Source organism: Amblyraja radiata, chromosome 42, assembly GCF_010909765.2.
Source record: "Amblyraja radiata isolate CabotCenter1 chromosome 42, sAmbRad1.1.pri, whole genome shotgun sequence".
Classification (NCBI taxonomy): Eukaryota; Metazoa; Chordata; class Chondrichthyes; order Rajiformes; family Rajidae; genus Amblyraja; species Amblyraja radiata.
This window is the reverse complement of record NC_045997.1, coordinates 8,200-30,550: the sequence shown is the minus strand read 5'-3', so window position 1 is coordinate 30,550 and position 22,351 is coordinate 8,200. Positions and strand designations below refer to the sequence as shown.

The 22,351-nt window shown below is 51.3% G+C and overlaps 1 protein-coding gene and 1 long non-coding RNA gene across 2 annotated transcripts; one reads left to right on the top strand and one right to left on the bottom strand.

Annotated features, from left to right (window-relative positions):
- The first annotated feature begins 2,845 nt into the window (after positions 1 to 2,845).
- On the top strand, positions 2,846 to 15,649 carry LOC116967965. The gene is made up of 3 exons (XR_004410366.1): positions 2,846 to 2,856; positions 4,675 to 4,679; positions 15,436 to 15,649. It is a non-coding gene; the product is annotated as an uncharacterized LOC116967965 (long non-coding RNA).
- Positions 15,650 to 20,577: 4,928 nt separating this feature from the next.
- Positions 20,578 to 21,457, bottom strand: LOC116967963 (zinc finger protein 501-like). The gene is made up of 2 exons (XM_033014597.1): positions 21,257 to 21,457; positions 20,578 to 21,058 (listed from the first exon to the last, which is right to left on the bottom strand). The coding sequence occupies exons 1-2, from the start codon at positions 21,287 to 21,289 to the stop codon at positions 20,714 to 20,716; spliced, it is 378 nt and encodes a 125-aa protein (XP_032870488.1). The 5' UTR covers positions 21,290 to 21,457; the 3' UTR covers positions 20,578 to 20,713.
- Between the last annotated feature and the right edge of the window lie 894 nt (positions 21,458 to 22,351).

The window sequence follows — 22,351 nt, the reverse complement described above, 5'->3', positions numbered from 1 at the left end:
GGTGAGCCTTCTTGATCAGAGTTGAGGTATTGTGGGTCCAAGAGAGGTCATCGGAGATGTTGACTCCCAGGAACCTGAAGCTAGAAACACGTTCCACCTCCGTCCCGTTAATGTGGATGGGGGTGTGCGTGCCGCCCCTGGACTTCCTGAAGTCTACAATGAGCTCCTTGGTCTTCTTGGAGTTAAGGGCCAGGTTGTTGTCTGTTGGTTAGAAAGTCCAGTATCCAGTTGCAGAGGGAGGGTCGATGCCCAGGTTACCGAGTTTGGTGATCAGTTTTGATGGTATAATGGTGTTGAATGCTGAGCTGTAATCGATGAACAGCATTCTTACGTAAGTGTCTCTGTTGTCGAGGTGGGAGAGGGCAGTGTGAAGTGCCGTTGAGATGGCATCCTCCGTACTCCTGTTCTTGCGGTAGGCAAACTGATAGGGATCCAGTGTGGGGGGTAGGCAGCTTTTGAGGTGTGCCAGGACCAGCCTCTCGAAGCACTTGGTGATGATGGGGGTAAGTGCAACCAAGTGCAACAGTCGTTGAGGCTTGCCGCAGTGGAGTGTTTTGGCACTGGCACGATGGAGGTGGTTTTAAGGCACGTGGGGACAACTGCTTGGGCAAGTGACAGGTTGAAGATGTCAGTCCAGACGTCTGTCAGCTGCGCAGCACAGGCCCTGAGCACGCGCCCGGGGATGCCGTCAGGGCCAGCAGCTTTACGTGCATTAGTCCTACTCAGTGCCACGAATACGTCGTAGGGGGTGAGTGTGAGGGGTTGGTGATCGGCAGGTAGCACAGCCTTGATGGCTGTCTCTAGATTGTCCCTGTCGAAGCGGCCATAGAAGTGGTTAAGCTCCTCAAGGAAGGAGGGGTAGCTGAATGTGGGGGTGGTGTTGGAGGGCCTGTAGTCCGTGATGGCCTGGATGCCTTGCCACATGCGTCGGGGACCTGTTAGTTTGACTTCAGTGGTGGGCAAATTAATGGGAAAGATACTTAGAGATAATATATATAAGAATCTGGATAAACAGGGTCTGATTAGGAACAGTCAACATGGATTTGTGCCTGGAAGGTCATGTTTGACTAACCTTCTTGAATTTTTTGAAGAGGTTACTAGGGAAATTGATGAGGGTAAAGCAGTGGATGTTGTCTATATGGACTTTAGTAAGGCCTTTGACAAGGTTCCTCATGGAAGGTTGGTTAAGAAGGTTTAATTGTTGGGTATAAATGCAGGAGTAGCAAGATGGATTCAACAGTGGCTGAATGGGAGATGCCAGAGAGTAATGGTTGAACAGAGGGATCTAGGAATAACTGTGCATAGTTCCCTGAAGGTAGAATCTCATGTAGATAGGGTGGTAAAGAAAGCTTTTGGTATGCTAGCCTTTATAAATCAGAGCATTGAGTATAGAAGTTGGGATGTAATGTTAAAATTGTACAAGGCATTGGTGAGACCAATTCTGCAGAATGGTGTACAATTTTGGTCGCCCAATTATAGGAAGGATGTCAACAAATTAGAGAGAGTACAGAGGAGATTTACTAGAATGTTGCCTGGGTGTCAGGAACTAAGTTACAGAGAAAGGTTGAATAAGTTAGGTCTTTATTCTCTGGAGCACAGAAGGTTAAGGGGGGACTTGATAGAGGTCTTTAAAATGATGAGAGGGATAGACAGAGTTGACGTGGACAAGCTTTTCCCATTGAGAGTAGTGAAGATTCAAACAAGAGGACATGACTTCAGAATTAAGGGACAGACGTTTAGGGGTAACATGAGGGGGATCTTCTTTACTGAGAGAGTGGTAGCTGTGTGGAATGAGCTTCCAGTGGAAGTGGTGGAGGCAGGTTCGATTTTATAATTTAAAAATAAATTGGATAGGTATATGGATGGGAAAGGAATGGAGAGTTATGGTCTGAGTGCAGGTAGATGGGACTAGGAGAAAATAATTGTTCGGCACGGACTTGTAGGGCCGAGATGGCCTGTTTCCGAGCTGTAATTGTTATATGGTTATATTATTATTATTATTACGGTGGGGCTCAAGTCAGTCCGAGGAGGCCTCCTGCTCCATCTATGGTTGGCCACAGAGCGACGCAAAAATTAATCTCCAGCAAGGTAAGAAACTGAAAAAAAGGTTCCCCCGATCCCCTCCCACCACATAAAACATTGAAAAAGTAGTTTATCCAAATATGTGTAAAATTTAAGGCACCAAACGCGTTAGAGTCACTCAGACCAGACTGTTGAAACGCCTCCACATAATCCTCAGGAGACTCCTGCCTCAACTAAGATAAACCAAACACAGCTAAGTCCACCAACAACATGACACATGGGACTCACCCAGACCTATCCCATACTGTCAAAGTTGTCCATGCCCAATGTAGAATTTTACCTTGAAGGCCAGAACTGTCCTTTTGCACACGATTTCAAAGCTAGTAGAACTGTGGATACTGGTCCCAAAGTGCTCACTCACTGACGCCTCAGCCAGAACTGTCTGAATACTACGTTGGATTCTGTCCACCAGCCAATCTATAAAGACCACATCTGGAGAACTGAGCTGAGTGTAGAGATTCACATTGGACTCCGTGTAGAAACCAATTCCAGGGATGAAATGGCTGATGGAAGAAGAAGAGCCAAAACTCACAAATTTCCAAGAAAGAGACGATTTTATTGAAATACGATTCGGAGGAAGACCCAACTTGAATGCAATGAGGAACTTACTCCTTGTGCAGGTATAATTTCATGATCATCATTTCAGAATCATGCAGAAATTCTCCTTTGCTTCTTGCTCTGCCAGAGAGCTATGGGGCAAGGGACAAGGAATATATTCAAGCCAGTGATGCCAAGCATTTCATCAGCAAAAGTACCAAGGGAGGGAGTTAGAAAGTGATGCTGGGATCAAATCTGGATAATTCTTGAGCTGAGTGAAGGGCAGAGCAAGCTCAAGGGGCCAGTTTAGCCTCCTGCACCTGGGTTATACAGTGAATAGCGAGATACCTAGCAGCAGTGGTGATCAAGGGGATCAGGATAACAAGTCCATAGCTCTCTGAAAGTGGCAACACAAGTACAGTGGGAAAGAAGACTTGTGGTCTGCTTGTATCATCGGATGGAGCAATAAATACAAGGGTTAGGTAGTCATCTGGCAACGGCCTGTATGATTTTGGTTAGCCGGTATTTGGAGCATTGTGTGCCGTTCTGGCTGCTTGTTACAGGAAGGATGTGGAGGATTTGGAGAGGTTGAAGAAGCAGTTTACCAGAATGTTGCCTGGATTAGAGTGTATCGTCACTCCTGGAAAACAGTGCCCAGCAGGCAGTGTGCTGAAAACAGTGGGGATGGAGAGTGAGGAGGGGGAGAGAGGGGGGGGGGGAGAGTAGAGGGGGCGGAAAAGGGAGGGCCGAGAGTGGGAGGGAGGAGAGGGGGAAGAGGGGAAGGGGGAGAGGGGAAGGGGAGAGGGGAAGGGGAGAGAGGGGGGTAGGGGGGCAGAGAGTGGGAGGGAGGAGAGGTGGTGAGGGGATGGGGAGAGGGGAAGGGGGAGAGGGGAAGGGGGAGAGGGGAAGGGGGCGAGGAGAGAGGGGAGGGGGGAGAGGGGAGGGGGAGGGGGGGAGAGGGGAGGGGGAGAGGGGAGGGGGAGAGGGGAGAGGGGAGGAGGGAGGGGGGGAGAGGATGAGGTGGAGGGGAGCGAGTGAGCGGACTGCGAAAGCGGAGAGAGGCCAGGGCAAGACTCTCTGCATTTCTGTGGAAACCCGAGTCGAAGCGGATAGCAGCGGGGGGGGGGGGGGGGGGAGGAGCAGCATAGGAGCGGTTTGCAGTGGGGAGGAGCGGTTAGCATGGGGGGGGGGGAGGGGGATGACTTCACTTGCTGCACCTGGAACATCAGGCAGCAACACCGCGAGGAGAAAGTTCTTGAAAACCAAGCGGGGAAGCTCGTGAGTGCTCGTGACCTCGTTGACAATTCTGCGCAGTTGGCCACGAGGAGCACCGGCATTGTGACGTCATCCAGCTGGCTTTAGCAGTTACAGTTTATAAAGATCTAAGATTGGTGAACAATTTTAGTAAAAAAACTCAGGAGATAATCAATCAAATTTACAAATGAGGGGATTTTTGAAATCATGAGGTAAATCTCGACCGGAATATGTAAAAATGTCACCGTTACCGCGTCGGGTTTTCGAGGAGATGTGAATCAAAGCAAAAGATCAAGCAAGTTCAAGTCCCCTCTGCGCGCGGTTGCGGGGGACTGCGGCGTCACACACACACACACACAGAGGGGGAGAGGGAGGGGGGAGGGAAGGGGGGGGGGGAGAGGAGAGGGGAAGGAGAGTGGGGGGATGTGGGAGAGGAGAGGGGGAGGGGCGTTGGAGTGGGAGGAAGCGTGGAGGGGTTGCAGAGGGGGAGAGAGAGGAGGGGGGAGAGTGGGGAAGGGTGGAGGGTGGAGGGAGGTCATGCTTGACTAATCTTCTGGAATTTTTTTGAGGATGTGACAAGTAAAATGGATGAACGGGTGCCAGTGGATGTAGTGTATCTAGAGCTTCAGAAAGCCTGTGATAAGGTCCCGCACGGGAGACTGATGACTAATATTAGACGACATGGTATTGGGGGTAGGGTGTTGACATGGATAGTAAATTGGTTGGCAGACCGGAAGCAAAGAGTAGGAGTGAACGGGTCCTTTTCAGAATGGCAGGCAGTGGCGAGTGGAGTGCCGCAAGGCTCGGTGTTGGGGCCGCAACTATTTACCATTTATGTTAATGATTTGGAAGAGGGAATTAGGAGCAACACTAGCAAGTTTGCGGATGACACAAAGCTGGGTGGCAGTGTGAACTGTGAAGAGGATGTTAGGAAGTTCCAGGGTGACCTGGACAGGTTAAGTGAGTGGGCAGATGCGTGGCAGATGCAGTATAATATAGATAAATGTGAGGTTATCCACTTTGGCGGCAAAACCAAAGGGGCAGATTCTTATCTCAATGGGGTTAGGTTAGATAAGGGGGCGGTACAGTGAGACCTGGGTGTCCTTGTACACCGGTCACTGAAAGTTGGCGTGCAGGTACAGCAGGCAGTGAAGAAAGCTAATGGAATGTTGTTCTTCATAACAAGAGGATTTCAGTGTAGGAGTAAAGAGGTTCTTCTGCAGTTGGATATGGCTCTGGTGAGACCACATCTGAAGTATTGTGTACAATTTTGGTCTCCTAATTTGAGGAAGGACATCCTTGTGATTGAAGCAGTGCAGCGTAGGTTCACGAGATTGATCCCTGGGATGGCGGGACTGTCATATGAGGAAAGATTGAAAAGACTAGGCTTGTATTCACTGGAGTTTAGAAGGATGAGGGGGTTCTTATAGAAACATATAAAATTATAAAAGGACTGGTCAAGCTAGACGCAGGTAAAATGTTCCCAATGTTAGGTGAGTTGAGAACCAGGGGCCACAGTCTTAGAATAAAGGGGAGGTCATTTAAGACTGAGGTGAGAAAAAATAAATTCACCCAGAGTTGTGAATTTATGGAATTTCCTGCCACAGAGGGCAGTGGAGGCCAAGTCACTGGATGGATTTAAGAGAGAGTTAGATAGAGCCCTAGAGGCTAGTGGAGTCAAAGGATATAGGGAGAAGGCAGGCACGGGTTATTGATAGGGGATGATCAGCCATGATCACAATGAATGGCGGTGCTGGCTCGAAGGGCCGAATGACCTCCTCCTGCACCTAATTTCTATGAAATTGACTGTTTATTCTCTATCTTCTCAACTTTTATTAAACAGCGGATGTGGCTCAGCAAAGAGACTGTTCATTTTCTTCGGTGCGTGACCTGGCATTAAGATTGGTGACCTTATCGGTATATTAAGTTTGATTTCTTCCTATTTCTTACCTTTTGAATTGAATTCAAGAGAGATCTGAATTGCGCACTGGCCATGTGGGATCCAGATTGAGGTGTTGGATGAGAATTGGAAATATCTCAGAAAAAAATCTGTTAATTTGTTTTTTCTTTCTAATGACCTATTTTTAAAGGGTCTGCCTTGTAAGTAGTTAAAGAGTTTAAGTAAAGCCTAGCACTATCACGAGCAAGAGTACAGCACAATAACATGAATGGAAATAGTAAAAATCGGAAAGAGCCATGGTTTTCAAGGGAAATTGGACACTTGGTTCGGAAAAAGAGGGAGATCTACAATAATTATAGGCAGCATGGAGTAAATGAGGTGCTTGAGGAGTATAAAGGATGTAAAAAGAATCTTAAGAAAGAAATTAGAAAAGCTAAAAGAAGATATGAGGTTTCTTTGGCAAGTAAGGTGAAAGTAAACCCAAAGGGTTTCTACAGCTATATTAATAGCAAAAGGATAACGAGGGATAAAATTGGTCCATTAGAGAGTCAGAGTGGACAGCTATCTGCAGAGCCAAAAGAGATGGGGGAGATATTGAACAATTTATTTTCTTCGGTATTCACCAAGGAGAAGGATATTGAATTATGTGAGGTAAGGGAAACAAGTAGAGTAGCTATGGAAACTATGAGATTCAAAGAAGAGGAAGTACTGACACTTTTGAGAAATATAAAAGTGGATAAGTCTCCAGGTCCTGACAGGATATTCCCTAGGACATTGAGGGAAGTTGGTGTAGAAATAGCAGGGGCTATGACAGAAATATTTCAATTGTCATTAGAAACGGGAATAGTGCCGGAGGATTGGCGTACTGCGCATGTTGTTCCATTGTTTAAAAAGGGGTCTAAGAGTAAACCTAGCAATTATAGACCTGTTAGTTTGACGTCAGTGGTGGGCAAATTAATGGAAAGGATACTTAGAGATAATATATATAAGCATCTGGATAAACAGGGTCTGATTAGGAACAGTCAACATGGATTTGTGCTTGGAAGGTCATGTTTGACTAATCTTCTTGAATTTTTTTAAGAGGTTACTCGGGAAATTGATGAGGGTAAAGCCGTGGATGTTGTATATATGGACTTCAGTAGGGCCTTTGACAAGGTTCCTCACGGAAGGTTGGTTAAGAAGGTTCAATGGTTGGGTATTAATGGTGGAGTAGAAAGATGGATTCAACAGTGGCTGAATGGGAGATGCCAGAGCGTAATGGTGGATGGTTGTTTGTCAGGTTGGAGGCCAGTGACTAGTGGGGTGCCACAGGGATCTGTGTTGGGTCCACTGTTGCTTGTCATGTACATCAATGATCTGGATGATGGTGTGGTAAATTGGATTAGTAAGTATGCAGATGATACTAAGATAGGTGGGGTTGTGGATAATGAAGTAGATTTTCAAAGTCTACAGAGAGATTTATGCCAGTTGGAAGAGTGGTCTGAAAGATGGCAGATGGAGTTTAATGCTGATAAGTGTGAGGTGCTACATCTTGGCAGGACAAATCAAAATAGGACGTACAGGTGCACAACCTTTTATCCGAAGATCCAAATAACGAAAACCTCCGAATAGCGACCATTTTTTCGGTCCTTGAAGAAAGGTCCTTGAAAACGTTCACCGAGGGCGGCCCGCAGAGGTAACAGCGGAACCTCCGGTCGGTCCTCGAAGAAAGGGGAACTAAATCCCCATTCATAAAAGAGAAGATGAGGGTATATTGCGCGGGAGGGTTAATAATTGACAATATGCTGCTGCCTGCCCGCTGAGTTAAAAGGTTCCCACGGTAGACTCACGATACACAGTGCAGATTGTCGCTCCCTTCAGTTTCACCCCACCTACGCCCCTCTGCTTCCCGGCCATGTGTGTGACCCCTTCCCTCCCCTCTCCAGCTCCCCGCCCATTGCACCAGCGCGGGAGCTTTGCACTGTCTTCACGTCGGCGATTGCAGCAGGACCGTGCCAGTCACCGGAGACGTCAGGACCAATTGGACACCGACCACCAGGCCCACCGCAAGAACGGAGATCCCAGAGACCCACAGCCAACAGCAGCCCAGCCCCACTCCAACTACAGAGGAACCTGGGTTGCGGATGACGGGGCGCAGCTCGGGGCGTCGTAGGGGCCCATCGGGGAGCGGCCACTCAAAGCCACGCCGGGAGATGTAGGGCCCTGCCCCGGTCTTGATGTTGGAGCCCCCGGCGGGCGCTAGCAAGTCCGCGGCCACTCAGCCACGCCGGACGTTGTAACGCCCCCCTCCAGGTCATTCTCAACCCCGTAATTCGGGCGGGAGAAGTCGCCGCTGCCGGTGCCCCGCAAAGCAGTCTCCCACCGGGAACCCGCGGGCTCCCGGTGTCACCATCCACCGGAGTCGGGTCGCAGCAGCTCGCCCCCGCAGCTCTCCACGCTCCGAAGCTGGCTAGCTCCACGGAGGTAGGTCCGTAGGTCCACAGCTCCCACCGCCGCCCACCGACCCCCAGGCCCACTGCAAGCACGGAGATCCCAGAGACCCACAGCCAGCAGCAACTCCAGCCCAGCCCCGCTCCAACTCCAGAGGAACACGTAGGGGCAGAAGCTGATGGTGTGCAAGGTACGTCTTGTTCTTGGGGTGGCGGATGAGGGGGCGCAGCTCGGGCTGTGGGCGAACTGCCACTTGTCGCTGTAGCGGCCAAAGATCATAGAGGAGCTCCTCTATGATCTTTGGTAGCGACCCATCGGGGAGCGGATTCCTCTGGAGTTGGAGGGGGAGGGGGTATTGTGCTGTTTGATCGCCCCCTGCTATCCCAGGGACAGGGAGACACAGCGGCTTTTTAGACTGGTGGGCAATCACTTCCAAAGTTCTGCCCACACAGTCAGTACACCTCTCCTACACTGCATTTCATACAAACATTTATTCTGCAAGAAAAAACGACATTGAAGACTCAAACTCGCGATCGAGTAACTGCCAGGATCAAGGCGCAAACTCGCGACCTTGCGGATATGAGCCGAGCACTCTACCACTGAGCCAGCCATTAAAATCTACGCTAAAAAATTTCCATTCCGAAGACCGACAAATTCTGAATTGCGAAAAGTGTCTGGTCCTAAGGCTTTCGGATAAAAGGTTGTGCACCTGTACATGGTAAATGGTAGGGAATTGAAGAATGCAGGTGAACAGAGGGATCTGGGAATAACTGTGCACAGTTCCCTGAAAGTGGAATCTCATGTAGATAGGGTGGTAAAGAAAGCTTTTGGTGTGCTGGCCTTTATAAATCAGAGCATTGAGTATAGAAGTTGGGATTTAATGTTAAAATTGTACAAGGCATTGGTGAGGCCAATTCTGGAGTATGGGGTACAATTTTGGTCGCCTAATTATAGGAAGGATGTCAACAAAATAGAGAGAGTACAGAGGAGATTTACTTTAATGTTGCCTGGGTTTCAGCAACTAAGTTACAGAGAAAGGTTGAACAAGTTAGGGCTTTATTCTTTGGAGCACAGAAGGTTAAGGGGGGACTTGATAGAGGTTTTTAAAATGATGAGAGGGATAGACAGAGTTGACGTGGATAAGCTTTTCCCACTGAGAGTAGGGAAGATTCAAACAAGGGGACATGACTTGAGAATTAAGGGACAGAAGTTTAGGGGTAACATGAGGGGGAACTTCTTTACTCAGAGAGTGGTGGCTGTGTGGAATGAGCTTCCAGTGAAGGTGGTGGAGGCAGGTTCGTTTTTATCATTTAAAAATAAATTGGATAGTTATATGGACGGGAAAGGAATGGAGGGTTATGGTCTGAGCGCAGGTATATGGGACTAGGAGAGAATACGTGTTCGGCACGGACTAGAAGGGTCGAGATGGCCTGTTTCCGTGCTGTAATTGTTATATGGTTATATGGTTTTCGCCTTCTTCTGCAACACTATCGAGATTACAGCACAATAACACGAACAGGCAAGAGGCTGTACAATGCTCTGTAAGATAATGAATTGCAGAATTGCTGATTATTAGGGTATAAATATATCTGATTGAACATTAACTCTGTGTGTGGAGAAAGAGAGACTCTGTAGTCTGTATTTCACATACTGTGAGAGTTGACTCCCACACCCGCCTGGCGAAATAAAGACGTTACTGTATTACTAACTTTTGTGTTGTCATCTGTTTGAAACAAATTGAACCTTAACACTCTGACTCAGCATATGGGAGGGGCAAACCCAGAAAGGGAGGAATATCAACCTACTCTTTAAACCCCCTTACCGGCTAGAAGTTGATCTCTTTCCCTGATGAAGCTACAGTGATAGCGAAACTGGAAAATCATTGCCCAGTCGGGAAGAGTTCGGCAGGTGGTCTCTGTAAGCTGGGAGAAACAAAGACTTGGTGAGCACTGTGGTTTTAAGCCTACTACGCTAGAGATAATTGATGCTATACTTTACTGTATTAGTATTGTAGTATAGTTTACTATTAACTAAGCCAGAAATGAGTAATAACATGCAGAGGGGAGCGGGGAGAGCGATTGTTTAGTAACAGTAGAGCTAATATGACTTGATGTTTCAATCCCTGTAGTAAGTCGGCTCTCTTGCTATTTGCAGTAGGATTGGAGTGGTGAAAGTTAGGGTAGGTACGTCATCGGGGTCATCAGGTGGGCACCATCCTTCTTTGACGTTTCATTGATAAGCCTCCAACATCTCCAGAGGGCTCAAGGGTGGTACCTGGCGTCCCAGTTACACCTCCCGCAATTCCATACCCTCCTGTCTTCATTTTGCAACCCAATTGTTATCTCTCCTTTTGATCCAAATCCAATTGCTGCTCGTTTCTGCAGAATTTGATGATGACTTGAGTGCTTGTTGGAGGGAGCGACCCCTCACCTCCATTTACTTTAATAGCCTGGTCAGAGATGTAGCAACAAATCCCCTGCATCCCACTTCGACTGGGAAAATCTTGGTCTTCCAGCCATTCTGGGCAGCTTCAGCTGCCTGTTCAGAGTACTTGGTCTTTTTCATCTCATAAGCTTCTTCAACACCATCTTCCCATGGAACTGTCTATTCCACAACGTATGCCAACTTGGCTGTTGTGGACCACAGGACCATGTCTGGCCGGAGTGTAATAATGTGAATCGCAACCAGCGCAGGAATCAACCGAGACACTCCTTCGCAGTCGCTGTTAAGAGTTATTTATAAAATGGCCCAGACTCTGCACTATCTGAGGGTTCTGCAAGAGCGGAAGCCACTTAGGGTATCACGAGGCAGGCAAAGATATTAACACACTTTGTAAATCCGGCAAATCCCACCCAGGAAACATTACAAAAATTGGCCTCTAATGCTGAAACCTGGCCAAAGCAAACATGACAAAGTTTGATTGACCATTACCTGAACAATCTAGATGAGGAGTAGCTGGAGCGTGACCCAACTGATCGTGTACAGGAGGCGGTCGCCAAAGCATTAATCTGGAAGAAGAAAATGTGGGTGATAAATTTAAAATCAGAACAGAGGATCTTTGAGAAGGAGTTTTGAACCTGACTTCAGAGATTGGCTGGAACAGCGAGGCAGCTTCATGGAGCCCCCGCCCCACAGACGGCCCCGCCTCAACCTCCAATGTAGCCGTGTACATCCCGCAGATAGAGAGAGAGACAGAGAGAGAGATATAGATAGAGAGAGAGATTGTGTCCCGACTCCTCCACCGCCCCGGCCGCCCGGCGCCCACCCATCAGCCCCACCCGAGATTGATTGTCGTGTTGCGGCGGCGACGGGACCCGGCACAGGCCCGACCCCAGGCCCAGGCCCGGCTCCCCGAGCTCCGCCAACCCCAGGCCCAGTCACTGTCTCCCCGCCCCCACCCCCCGCGCACCGAATCCCCAGCCAGCCCGCCCGCCCCGCCCGCCCTGATCCACCGGAGCCTCTCACTGCGCCCGGCCCGGCCCCGGGTCCTCACTCACTCACTCGCGGCTCATCCCGCCCGCCCGCTGCCCGTTGCCCCGGAGACCGCGCGGGCAGGGGTCTCAGCCCGGAAATGACGTCACGGCCCCGGCCGCCCGTTGCCCCGGAGACAGAGAGACAGAGACCGCGCGGGCAGGGGTCTCAGCCCGGAAATGACGTCACGGTCCCGGCCCGTTGCCCCGCAGGCTGCCAGGTCGAGCAGCGGGGCGGCCTCAGCCCGGAAATGACGGTACACAAAATTGCTGGGGGAACTCAGCGGGTGCAGCAGCATCTATGGAGCGAAGGAAATAGGCGACGTTTCGGGCCGAAACCCTTCTTCAGACTGATAGGGGGTGGGGAAAGAAAGAAGGACAAAGGGAGGAGGAGGAGGAGCCCGAGGGCGGGCGGATGGGAGGAGACAGCTAGAGGGTGAAGGAAGGGGAGGGGAGGGGACAGCACGGGCTAGCCAAATTGGGAGAATTCAATGTTGATGCCAAGGGGACGCAAGGACCCCCAGACGGAATATGAGGTGCTGTTCCTCCAATTTCCGCTGGTGCTCACTCTGGCAATGGAGGAGACCCAGGACAGAGAGGTCGGATTGGGAATGGGAGGGGGAGTTGAAGTGCTGAGCCACCGGGAGATCAGGTAGGTTATTGCGGACTGAGCGGAGGTGTTCGGCGAAACGGTCGCCCAACCTACGCTTGGTCTCACCGATGTAAATCAGCTGACATCTAGAGCAGCGGATGCAGTAGATGAGGTTGGAGGAGATACAGGTGAACCTTTGTCGCACCTGGAACGACTGCTTGGGACCTTGAATGGAGTCGAGGGGGGAGGTGAAGGGACAGGTGTTGCATTTCTTGCGGTTGCAACGGAAAGTGCCCGGGGAGGGGGTGGTGCGGGAGGGAAGTGAAGAATTGACGAGGGAGTTGCGGAGGGAGCGGTCTTTGCGGAAGGCAGACATGGGGGGAGATGGGAAGATGTGGCGAGTGGTGGGGTCACGTTGGAGGTGGCGGAAATGGCGGAGGATTATGTGTTGTATTTGCCGGCTGGTGGGGTGAAAGGTGAGGACCAGAGGGACTCTGCCCTTGTTGCGTGTGCGGGGATGGGGAGAGAGAGCAGCGTTACGGGGTATGGATGAGACCCTGGTGTGAGCCTCATCTATGGTGGCGGAGGGGAATCCCCGTTCCCTGAAGAACGAGGACATTTCCGATGCCCTGGTATGAAATGTCTCATCCTGGGAACAGATGCGGCGTAGGCGGAGGAATTGGGAGTAGGGGATGGAGTCTTTACAGGGGGCAGGGTGGGAAGACGTGTAGTCCAGATAGCCATGTGAGTCAGTGGGTTTATAATGTATGTCGGTCAGGAGTCTGTCCCCTGCGATGGAGATGGTGAGGTCAAGGAATGGTAGGGAAGTGTCTGAAATCGTCCAGGTGTATTGGAGTGCCGGATGGAAGTTGGTGGTGAAGTGGATGAAGTCAGTCAGTTGTGTGTGGGTGCAGGAGGTGGCACCAAAGCAGTCGTCAATGTAGCGGAGGTAGAGGTCGGGGATGGGGCCCTGGTACGCATTGAACAAGGATTGTTCAACGTACCCGACAAAGAGGCAGGCGTAGCTGGGGCCCATGCGTGTGCCCATAGCTACGCCTTGTGTTTGGAGGAAATGGGAGGAGTCAAATGTAAAGTTATTGAGGGTGGAAATGACGTCTCGGCCAAGATGGAGCCGACCCGCACTGGACGGTGAGAGAGAGAGAGTGGGAGGGAAGAGGGAGGAGGGAGGGAGGGGAGAGAGATCTGAGCGGGGCAGGAATAAGGGGAGAGGGTCAGTGACAGAGAGTCGGGAGGGAGGGGGGTGAGAGTCTGGGGGTTGGGTAAGCGGGTGAGGTGAGTAGCGGGGCAACAGGGAGCAAAGGGAGGGAGGAGGGATTCAAGGGGGAGGGGGTTTGGTGTCGAGGAGGATGAATGGGAGGGAGCCTGGTGGGGTTCACATTAGAAACATAGAAATTAAGTGCAGGAGTAGCGGCCATTCGGCCCTTCGAGCCTGCACCGCCATTCAATATGATCATGGCTGATCATCCAACTCAGTATCCTGTACCTGCCTTCTCTCCATACCCCCTGGTCCCTTTAGCCACAAGGGCCACATCTAACTCCCTCTTAAATATAGCCAATGAACTGGCCTCAACTACCTTCTGCGGGAGAGAATTCCACAGATTCACCACTCTCTGTGTGAAAAATGTTTTTCTCATCTCGGTCCTAAAAGATTTCCCCCTTATCCTTAAACTGTGACCCCTTGTTCTGTACTTCCCCAACATCGGGAACAATCTTCCTGCATCGAGCGTGTCCAACCCCTTAAGAATTTTGTAAGTTTCTATAAGATCCCCCCTCAATCTTCTAAATTCTAGCGAGTACAAACCGAGTCTATCCAGTCTTTCTTCATATGAAAGTCCTGACATCCCAGGAATCAGTCTGGTGAACCTTCTCTGTACTCCCTCTATTGCAAGAATGTCTTTCCTCAGATTAGGAGACCAAAACTGTACGCAATAGTCCAAGTGTGGTCTCACCAAGACCCTGTACAACTATTATATTAATCATATAATAACCATATAACAATTACAGCACGGAAACAGGCAATCTCGACCCTTCTAGTCCGTGCCGAACACGTATTCTCCCCTAGTCCCATATACCTGCACTCAGACCATAACCCTCCATTCCTTTCCCGTCCATATACCTATCCAATTTATTTTTAAATGATAAAAACGAACCTGCCTCCACCACCTTCACTGGAAGCTCATTCCACACAGCTACCACTCTCTGTTTGGGGGTGGGGAGGTTTGGGGGTGGGGGGGGGGGGAGCAAAGGGGGTTAAGGAGCAGGAGGCGGCCGGGGTAAGGGGCAGAGAGCCACAGGGAGGAGGTCACATTGTTTGGGGGAGGGGAGGGTGTTGCAGTTTAGGAAGTCAAACCAGGGCAGGATCTTCACTGTGAATGGCGGGGCGCTGGGGGAATGTGTGGAGCCGAGGGATCTAGGAGTGCGGGTACGAGTAGGGCTGAAGGGCTTCTTTCCAACGCTGTATCTATGAAACTATGACAAAGTGCTTGAGTAACTCAGCAGGTCAGGCAGCATCTGTGGAGAAGATAGACACAAAGTGCTGGAATAACTCGATCAGGCTAGGCAGATCAGATCAGATCAGGCAGCATCTGTGGAGAGAAGGAATGGGTGGCGTTTTGCGTCAACACCGTTCTTTGGTTTAGTTTAGTTTAGAAATGCAGCGTGGAAACAACAGGTCTTTCGGCACATGGAGTCCGCGCCGACCAGCAATCACCCCGTACACTAGCACTATCCAAAGCACATTAGGGACAATTTAGCAATTTTGCGGAGGCCGATTAATCTACAACCCTGAACGCCTTTGAAATGTTGAAGCACACGGAGTACAAACCCACACAGGTCAAGGGGAGAACGTACAATCTCTGCACAGACAGCACCCGTAGTCAGGATCAACCTCGTGTCTCTGGCGGTGAGGCAGCAACTGTACCGCTGCGCCAGTGTGCCGAACAGAATTATATAATAGTTTCCTCCACCATAAACGCACCCAATATGTGCCAGTAAAGTCCTGTTTGCCAGCTTTTTGACCATCTGTTCCCATCCTGCAGGGTTTAGGAGCTGTTGCTGTGGACGGAGAGACTGGTTTGTGAGCAGCCATTGAGGGCGGCCAGGATGCTGGTGAGCCCCCCCCCCACCATTTGCTCGGTGTGTTTGCTGAGCGGGCGTTGTGGCAGCGGGCCAACGCCGGCGAGCAGCTGCTCCCACTGTGACAAGAGAGCATGAGGGCTGTGGGAGCACCAGTGGTTACACACCGGACAGAGGCCCTTTGTGTGCGCTGAGTGTGGCAAGGGCTTCACCCGCATGTCCAGCCTGTGGCAGCACCGGCGTACCCACAGCGGTGAGCGTCCCTTCCCCTGACCGTCCTGTGGTAAGGGCGTCACCCGCCTCGACCACCTGCTGGAGCGAGTCCACACCGGGCAGTGCCCCTTCACTTGACCTCTCTGTGGCAAGGCCTTTGTCCGCTCCTCCAGCCTGCTGCCACACCACCGCGTGGATAGGCGCTGTTTAGGTAAACATAAAATGCTGGAAGGAATGTGTAACGTTTCTGGTCGAGACCCTCCTCAGTCTTGACCCGAAATGTTACCCAGTCCTTCTTTCCAGAGATGCTGCCTGAGTTACTCCAGCATTTTGTGTCCTTTTTTGTAAACCAGCATCTGCAGTTCCTTGTTTTTAAACTATTCTGGTTAACCATCTCTGCACCTTCCCCAAAGCCTCCACATCAGTCATGTAATGGAGTGACCAGAACTGTATGCAATACTTCAAATGCGACCTGACCAATGTCCCTTAAAGCAGCACGTATACATTCCTCTCTCATCTCACATCCTTTTATCTCCTTAGTTTCTCTCGCCTGTCACTTACTTCACTCATCTACCGATCACCCCCTCATCTGTTAATACAGTGTCAGTCTGAAGAAGGGTCCCGACCCGAACTGTCACCTATCCATGTTCCCCACAGATGCTGCCTGACCCGCTGAGTTACTCCAGCACTTCGTGTTGGAGTGATCGAGTGATACATTGTGGAACCAGTACCTTCGGCCCAACTCGCCCACAACGACCAACGTGTCCTAACTACGCTAGTCCCACCTACCTGCATTTGGTCCATATCCTTCCAAACTTGTCCTATCCATGCACCTGTCTATAACTGTTTCTTAAACGTTGGGATAGTCTCAGCCTCAACTACCTCCTCCGGTAGCTTGTTCCATACACCCAGAACTTACCCCTCAGGTTCCTATAAAATCTTTTCCCCTTCACCTTGAACCCATGTCCTCTGGTCCTCGATTCCCTCATTCTGGGCAAGAGATTCTGTGCAGCTAACTAACTAACTAAAGCTGCCAGAGGAGGAAGTTGAGGCTGGGACTATCCCAACGTTTAAGAAACAGATATCGACAGATACATGTCACTATCGCTTCTGAAGAAGGGTCTCAACCTGAAACATCACCCATTCCTTCTCTCTAGAGATACTGCCTGTCCCGCTGCGTTACTCCAGCATTTTGTATCCACCTATTACTTGCCAGGCTTTGTCCAGCCCCCGATCACTTTTTCAGCTTCCTCCTCTCACCCTCTCCAATCAGTCTGAAGAAGGGTCCTGACTCAAAACGTCGTCTGTCCATTCCCTCTAAAGCGGTGGAGGAAATCAGTGCGTCAGGCCGCATCTGTAGAGGGAAGGGAATCTAAGGCGACCACTCCCACCTCTCCTTTCCAACTTTCTCCACCCCCCTGACCTAGAATGTTGCCTGTCCATGCTCTCCAGAGGTGCAAGTTACTCCAGGAGATTGTGTCTCTTTTTGTAAACAAGCATCTGCAGTTCCTTGTATCTAGACTAGGCGTGCATTTCACCCTACACTTGCGCTCGGTCCGCCAAGGGCTGCTGGATCTCCCGGTTGTTGGCAACCATTTTAACTCCCCTTCCCATTCCCACACTGATCTTTCTGTCCTGGGCCTCCTCCATTGCCAGAGTGAGGTGACACGCAAACTGGAGGAACAGCACCTCATAGCTTACAGCCCAATGACATGAACATTGAATTCTCCAAATTAAGGAGACATCCCCATCTCTTTGTCATTCCTCTGTCTTCTTCTCGCTGGCGAAAGGCGTTTGGCTTAATCCGGAGTCACCGCTTCCCGTCCCCCGGCCGTTCCCCCTCAACTCCGAACGTTGGGATCTCCCTCTCCGCCCTTGGAGGTCGGCAAGACTCCAGCTGCTGTAAACAAGGACTTTTGCTCGTCAACCCGCTGGAGCCAAGTTGTATTCCAATGAAATAAATGTCTCTTTTTGTGAAGTAATTAATTTAGAGGAAAATTAAAGGAAAATGAAAAGCGGAGACTTAGCAGATTTGCTTTGAAATTTTATTGCATGACAAGGCTAGAGTCCGGATCACCTACAAAATCCTGATCCTCACCTACAAAGCCCTCCACCATCTGGCCCCCCCATATCTCACTGACCTCCTCTCCCCCTACCAACCCTCACGGTCCCTCAGATCCACATCAGCCGGTCTCCTCTCCATCCACAAGTCCAACCTCCGCAGTTTTGGGGACAGAGCCTTCTCCAGGGCAGCTCCCAGGCTCTGGAACTCCCTCCCCCAACTGATCCGCAATTCCGTGTCCCTCACCATCTTCCAGTCCCGGCTCAAGATCCATCTCTTCACCTCTGCCTATCCTTAGCCCCACGTCCCCCACCCTTTTCATCTGTGCATTAATTGCCTCATATTGTGTTTTGAATTGTATTCTGTCTTTACTTTGTGTACTAGTCATGTCTCTACTATTTATTTCATACCCCTTACATGTTTTTCCTCTACCTGCTAAATTTTTGTAAGGTGTCCTTGAGACTCTTGAAAGGCGCCCATAAATAAAATTTATTATTATTATTATGATTAGAGTGGGACCCTCACACGGGAGGCCTGGTCCCCCCAACGCAACCGATTCCCCAACGCAATAGTCCACCACTCACCAGTTCCCCCAATGCAACCTGTTCCCCCAAAGCAATATTCCACCAGTAAGGGCAGGGGGTGTATGGGGGAGGGGTGGTGGAGGGGGGTGTGCATGTGGGAGAGGTATGGGGAACGATTAATACAAGTCAGACAGATGGTTAACACAAGTCAAACAATACAAAGGAATCTTGACATTATTTTATCTCATCTTTCAGGTGGCCCACACCACCATCCCCATTCCAAGCCAATCATAAGCCTCCCATTTACTGCAACATATCTACGCAACTAGCGGTAGGGGCGCGGGAAATCATCTGTAACTCCTCACAGAAGAGTAAACAAGTTTCGTTATCTGCTCTGCTATTTCATGTTTACATTTACCATCCACCCTTCACACATTCCCAGACAAGAGGTAATATGCCTAATCTTACTTTGCCGATTCCCACAACCTCTTCTGCACCTGGTCAAACGAGAGCTTCCAATTGTCACATCCAATACACCCTTTCGTTACCTTGTTCAATTGAAATCAAAATTAAATAAGGAAGGATATTAATTTTTCTTGCACAGTTTGCTCCTTGTTGATCAACACTTAGTGTAATGTCCGCTCACGTCCCTGTCTCTCCGTCCACAGCAACGGATCCTAAACCCTGCAGGAGGGGAACACAGAGGGTCAACAAGCTGGCAAAGAGGACATTACTAACGCGTCAACATTACTAGTGCTTGAAGGGGGGGGGGGGGGGGGGAGAGGGTGTAGAGGTCAGTGGGGTGGGAGGCGCAACCAGCATCCGGTAACCGCGTTGAGGCGTCCGCACATCCATCCGCCCTGTGCCGTGATATCAGCCGCACGCACGTACGACTGCCGCCCTGATGTCACTGCCAATCCGAGGGGGATTGCTGGCCCCACCCCATGCCCTTGCGCAGTCACGTGGGGGCAGCATGCATCATGGGAAGGTCATGCAGTGCTGAAGTCACTGGTGCTGCGTCTGTGGAGAGAAGGTATACGTGACGTTTCGGGTCGAGACGCTTCTTCAATCTGATGGGATGTTCTTGCCATAGAGGGAGTGCAGAGAAGGTTCACCAGACTGATTCCTGGGATGTCAGGACTGTCTTATGAAGAAAGACTGGATAGACTTGGTTTATACTCTCTAGAATTTAGGAGATTGAGAGGGGATCTTATAGAAACTTATAAAATTCTTAAGGGTTTGGACAGTCTAGATGCAGGAAGATTGCTCCCGATGTTGGGGAAGTCCAGGACAAGGGGCCACAGCTTAAGGATAAGGGGGAAATCCTTTAAAACCGAGATGAGAAGAACGTTTTTCACACAGAGAGTGGTGAATCTCTGGAACTCTCTGCCACAGAGGGTAGTCGAGGCCAGTTCATTGGCTATATTTAAGAGGGAGTTAGATGTGGCCCTTGTGGCTAAGGGGATCAGAGGGTATGGAGAGAGGGCAGGTACGGGATACTGAGTTGGATGATCAGCCATGATCATATTGAATAGCGGTGCAGGCTCAAAGGGCCGAATGGCCTACTCCTGCACCTAATATCTATGTTTCTATTTTTTTATGTTCTGAGATAAGGAAGTGTAAGGAGTGAAAACGGGAGAAAGGGAATGGAGTTCAAGGAAAATGTTGAATAGATCATTGTTGGATAGATCAATGGGAGGCCACCATCGACTCTACAGTCAAAAAGGCCCAACAGAGGATGTACTTCTTGCGGCAGCTGAGAAAACACAATCAATGAGCCACAGGCAATGATGGTCCAGTTTTATACTGCCATCGTAGAGTCTGTCCTCACCTTCTCCATCACGGTCTGAGCATCAGCTGGTGCTCCCGCAGTCCCCGTTTGCGTAGTGGGAGGAGCTGCTCGCCGGCGTGGGTCCGTCAGTGCTGCCACAACCCCCGCGAGCTGTCAAACGCCTCACCACAGTACGGGCAGTCGTAGGGCTGGCCACTGGCGGCATGTGCTTGTGAGACAGGACGTGGGAGGTCATGGCAAAGCGCTCCCCACACTGGGGTGGGGACAGTCGCCGGCGTGCACCCGCTTGTGGGACAGCAGCCTGGTGGAACTGGAGAAGCCCTTGCTGCACTGGACGCAGGTGTAGGGGCGCTCGCCGGTGTGGGTGCGCTGGTGCTCCAGCAGCCTGGTGGACTGGGTAAAGCCCTTGCCGCAGTCGCTGTAGGTGTAAGGTCGCTTCCCGGTGTGCAGGGGCCTTTGAACTTTCAGTTCCAATGACGACTTGAAGCCTTTGCCGCAGTCTGAGCAGGTGAAGGGCCGCTTACTGCTGTGCATCGCTGGTGAACCTGCAGCCCCGACAACTGGGCAAAGCTCTTACCACAGGTGGAGCTGCCACAGGGCTTCTCGCCCGTGTGCCCATGCCGGTGACGCAGCAACCCCGACGACCGGGCAAAGCTTTTGCCGCAGTTGGAGCAGCCAAAGGAACAGTCGCCGGTGTGCACCAGCTGGTGGGACAGCAGCCTGGTGGAGCAGGTGAAGCCATTGGCCCACTGTGCATATATTTAGGGGCGCTCGCCGGCGTGGGTGCGTTTGTGCTCCAGCAGTTGACAGGACTGGGTGAAGCTCTTGCCGCAATCGCTGCAGATGTAGGGCCATTCCCCGCTGTGCAGGCGCCTGTGCACCTTCAGGTGTGTGGACAAATTGAAGCCTTTGCCACAGTCGGAGCAGTTGAAGAGCCGCTCACTGCTGTGCACCCGCTGGTGCCTCTGCAGTCCCGACAACCGGCTAAAGCTCTTGCCACATGCGGAGCAGCAATAGGGCTTCTCGCCCGTGTGCACCCGCCGGTGGGTCTGCAGCTGGCTCGGGCTCTGGCAGGCCTTGCCACACACGTCGTACTCATAACGCTTCTCCGTGTTTAAGAAGGAACTGCAGAAGCTGGAAAGTCGCAGGTATGTCAAAAGTGCTGGAGAAAATCAGTGGGTGCAGCAGCATCTATGGAGCGAAGGAAATAGGCAAAGTGTCGGCGCAAAACATTGACTCTTTCCTTCGCTCCATAGATGCTGCTGCACCCGCTGAGTTTCTCCAGCACTTTTGTCATAACGCTTTTCCTTGTTGTGCCCCACCATGTGGTCCTCCATCGAAATTCAGCCCCTCGAAGCTCAGCCCGCACACCGAGCAGATGGGGGACTCACCGGCACCCTGGCCGCCCTCAATGGCCACTCACGTCCCCGTCTCTTCGTCCACAGCACCGGCTCCTAAACCCAGCAGGAGGGGAACACAGAAGGTCAACAAGCTGGCAAACAGGACATCACTGACGCGTGAACATTACGAGTGCTTGAAGGAGTGCAGGAGGGGTGAAAGGGGAGTGGGGTGAAAGTGGGGGGGGGGGGGGGGAGATGAAGATGTGAAGGTGAGGGGAGAGCGCGAAGGGTGGCGGGAAGGAGGGGAGAGATGGTGAGGCAAGTGGGGAAGGGGTATAAGGACGGTAGAAGTGGAGGAGTGGTGTGGAGGAAAGAGGGCAGGGGAGAAGTGAGGGCTCTGCACAGATATGGGGATGCCGAGCATCCGGGCACCGTGTCGAGCCGCCCGTCCGCCAGCCAGCACGACCGGCGCCCTGACTTCACCCCCAGTCCGATGGGTGATTGGCGCTGAGTCATCTGGGGGGGGCGACATGCATCATGGGAAGAAGGTGACAGAGTGCTGCAGTAAATCAGCGTGTCGGGCAGCGTCTGTGGGGAACGTGGATAGGTGTATCGTGGCCTCCCGCCGCCACGGTGCGCTGCAGTCAGAGGACCAGAGAGACGCTGCACCGCGGCCTCCCGCTGACAGGGGGCGCTGCAGTCGGAGGACCAGGAAGCGCCCAGACCTCCTTCCTTTCCTCACTCACTGACATCCCCGGCCGCCTCGAGGCCTCTGTCATATGCTCCAGGCTTGTGTCACAGGCCCCAGGCTTGTGTCACAGGCCCTAGGCTTGTGTCACAGGCCCTAGGCTTGTATCACAGGCCCCAGGCTTGTGCCATAGGCCTCTGTCATAGGCTCCAGGCTTGTGTCATAGGCCCCAGGTTTGTGTCACAGGCCCCAGGCTTGTGTCACAGGCCCCAGGCTTGTGCCATAGGCCCCAGGCCTGTGTCATAGGCTCCAGACTTGTCACAGGCCCCAGACTTGTGTCATAGGCCCCAGGGTTGATCATAGGCCCCAGG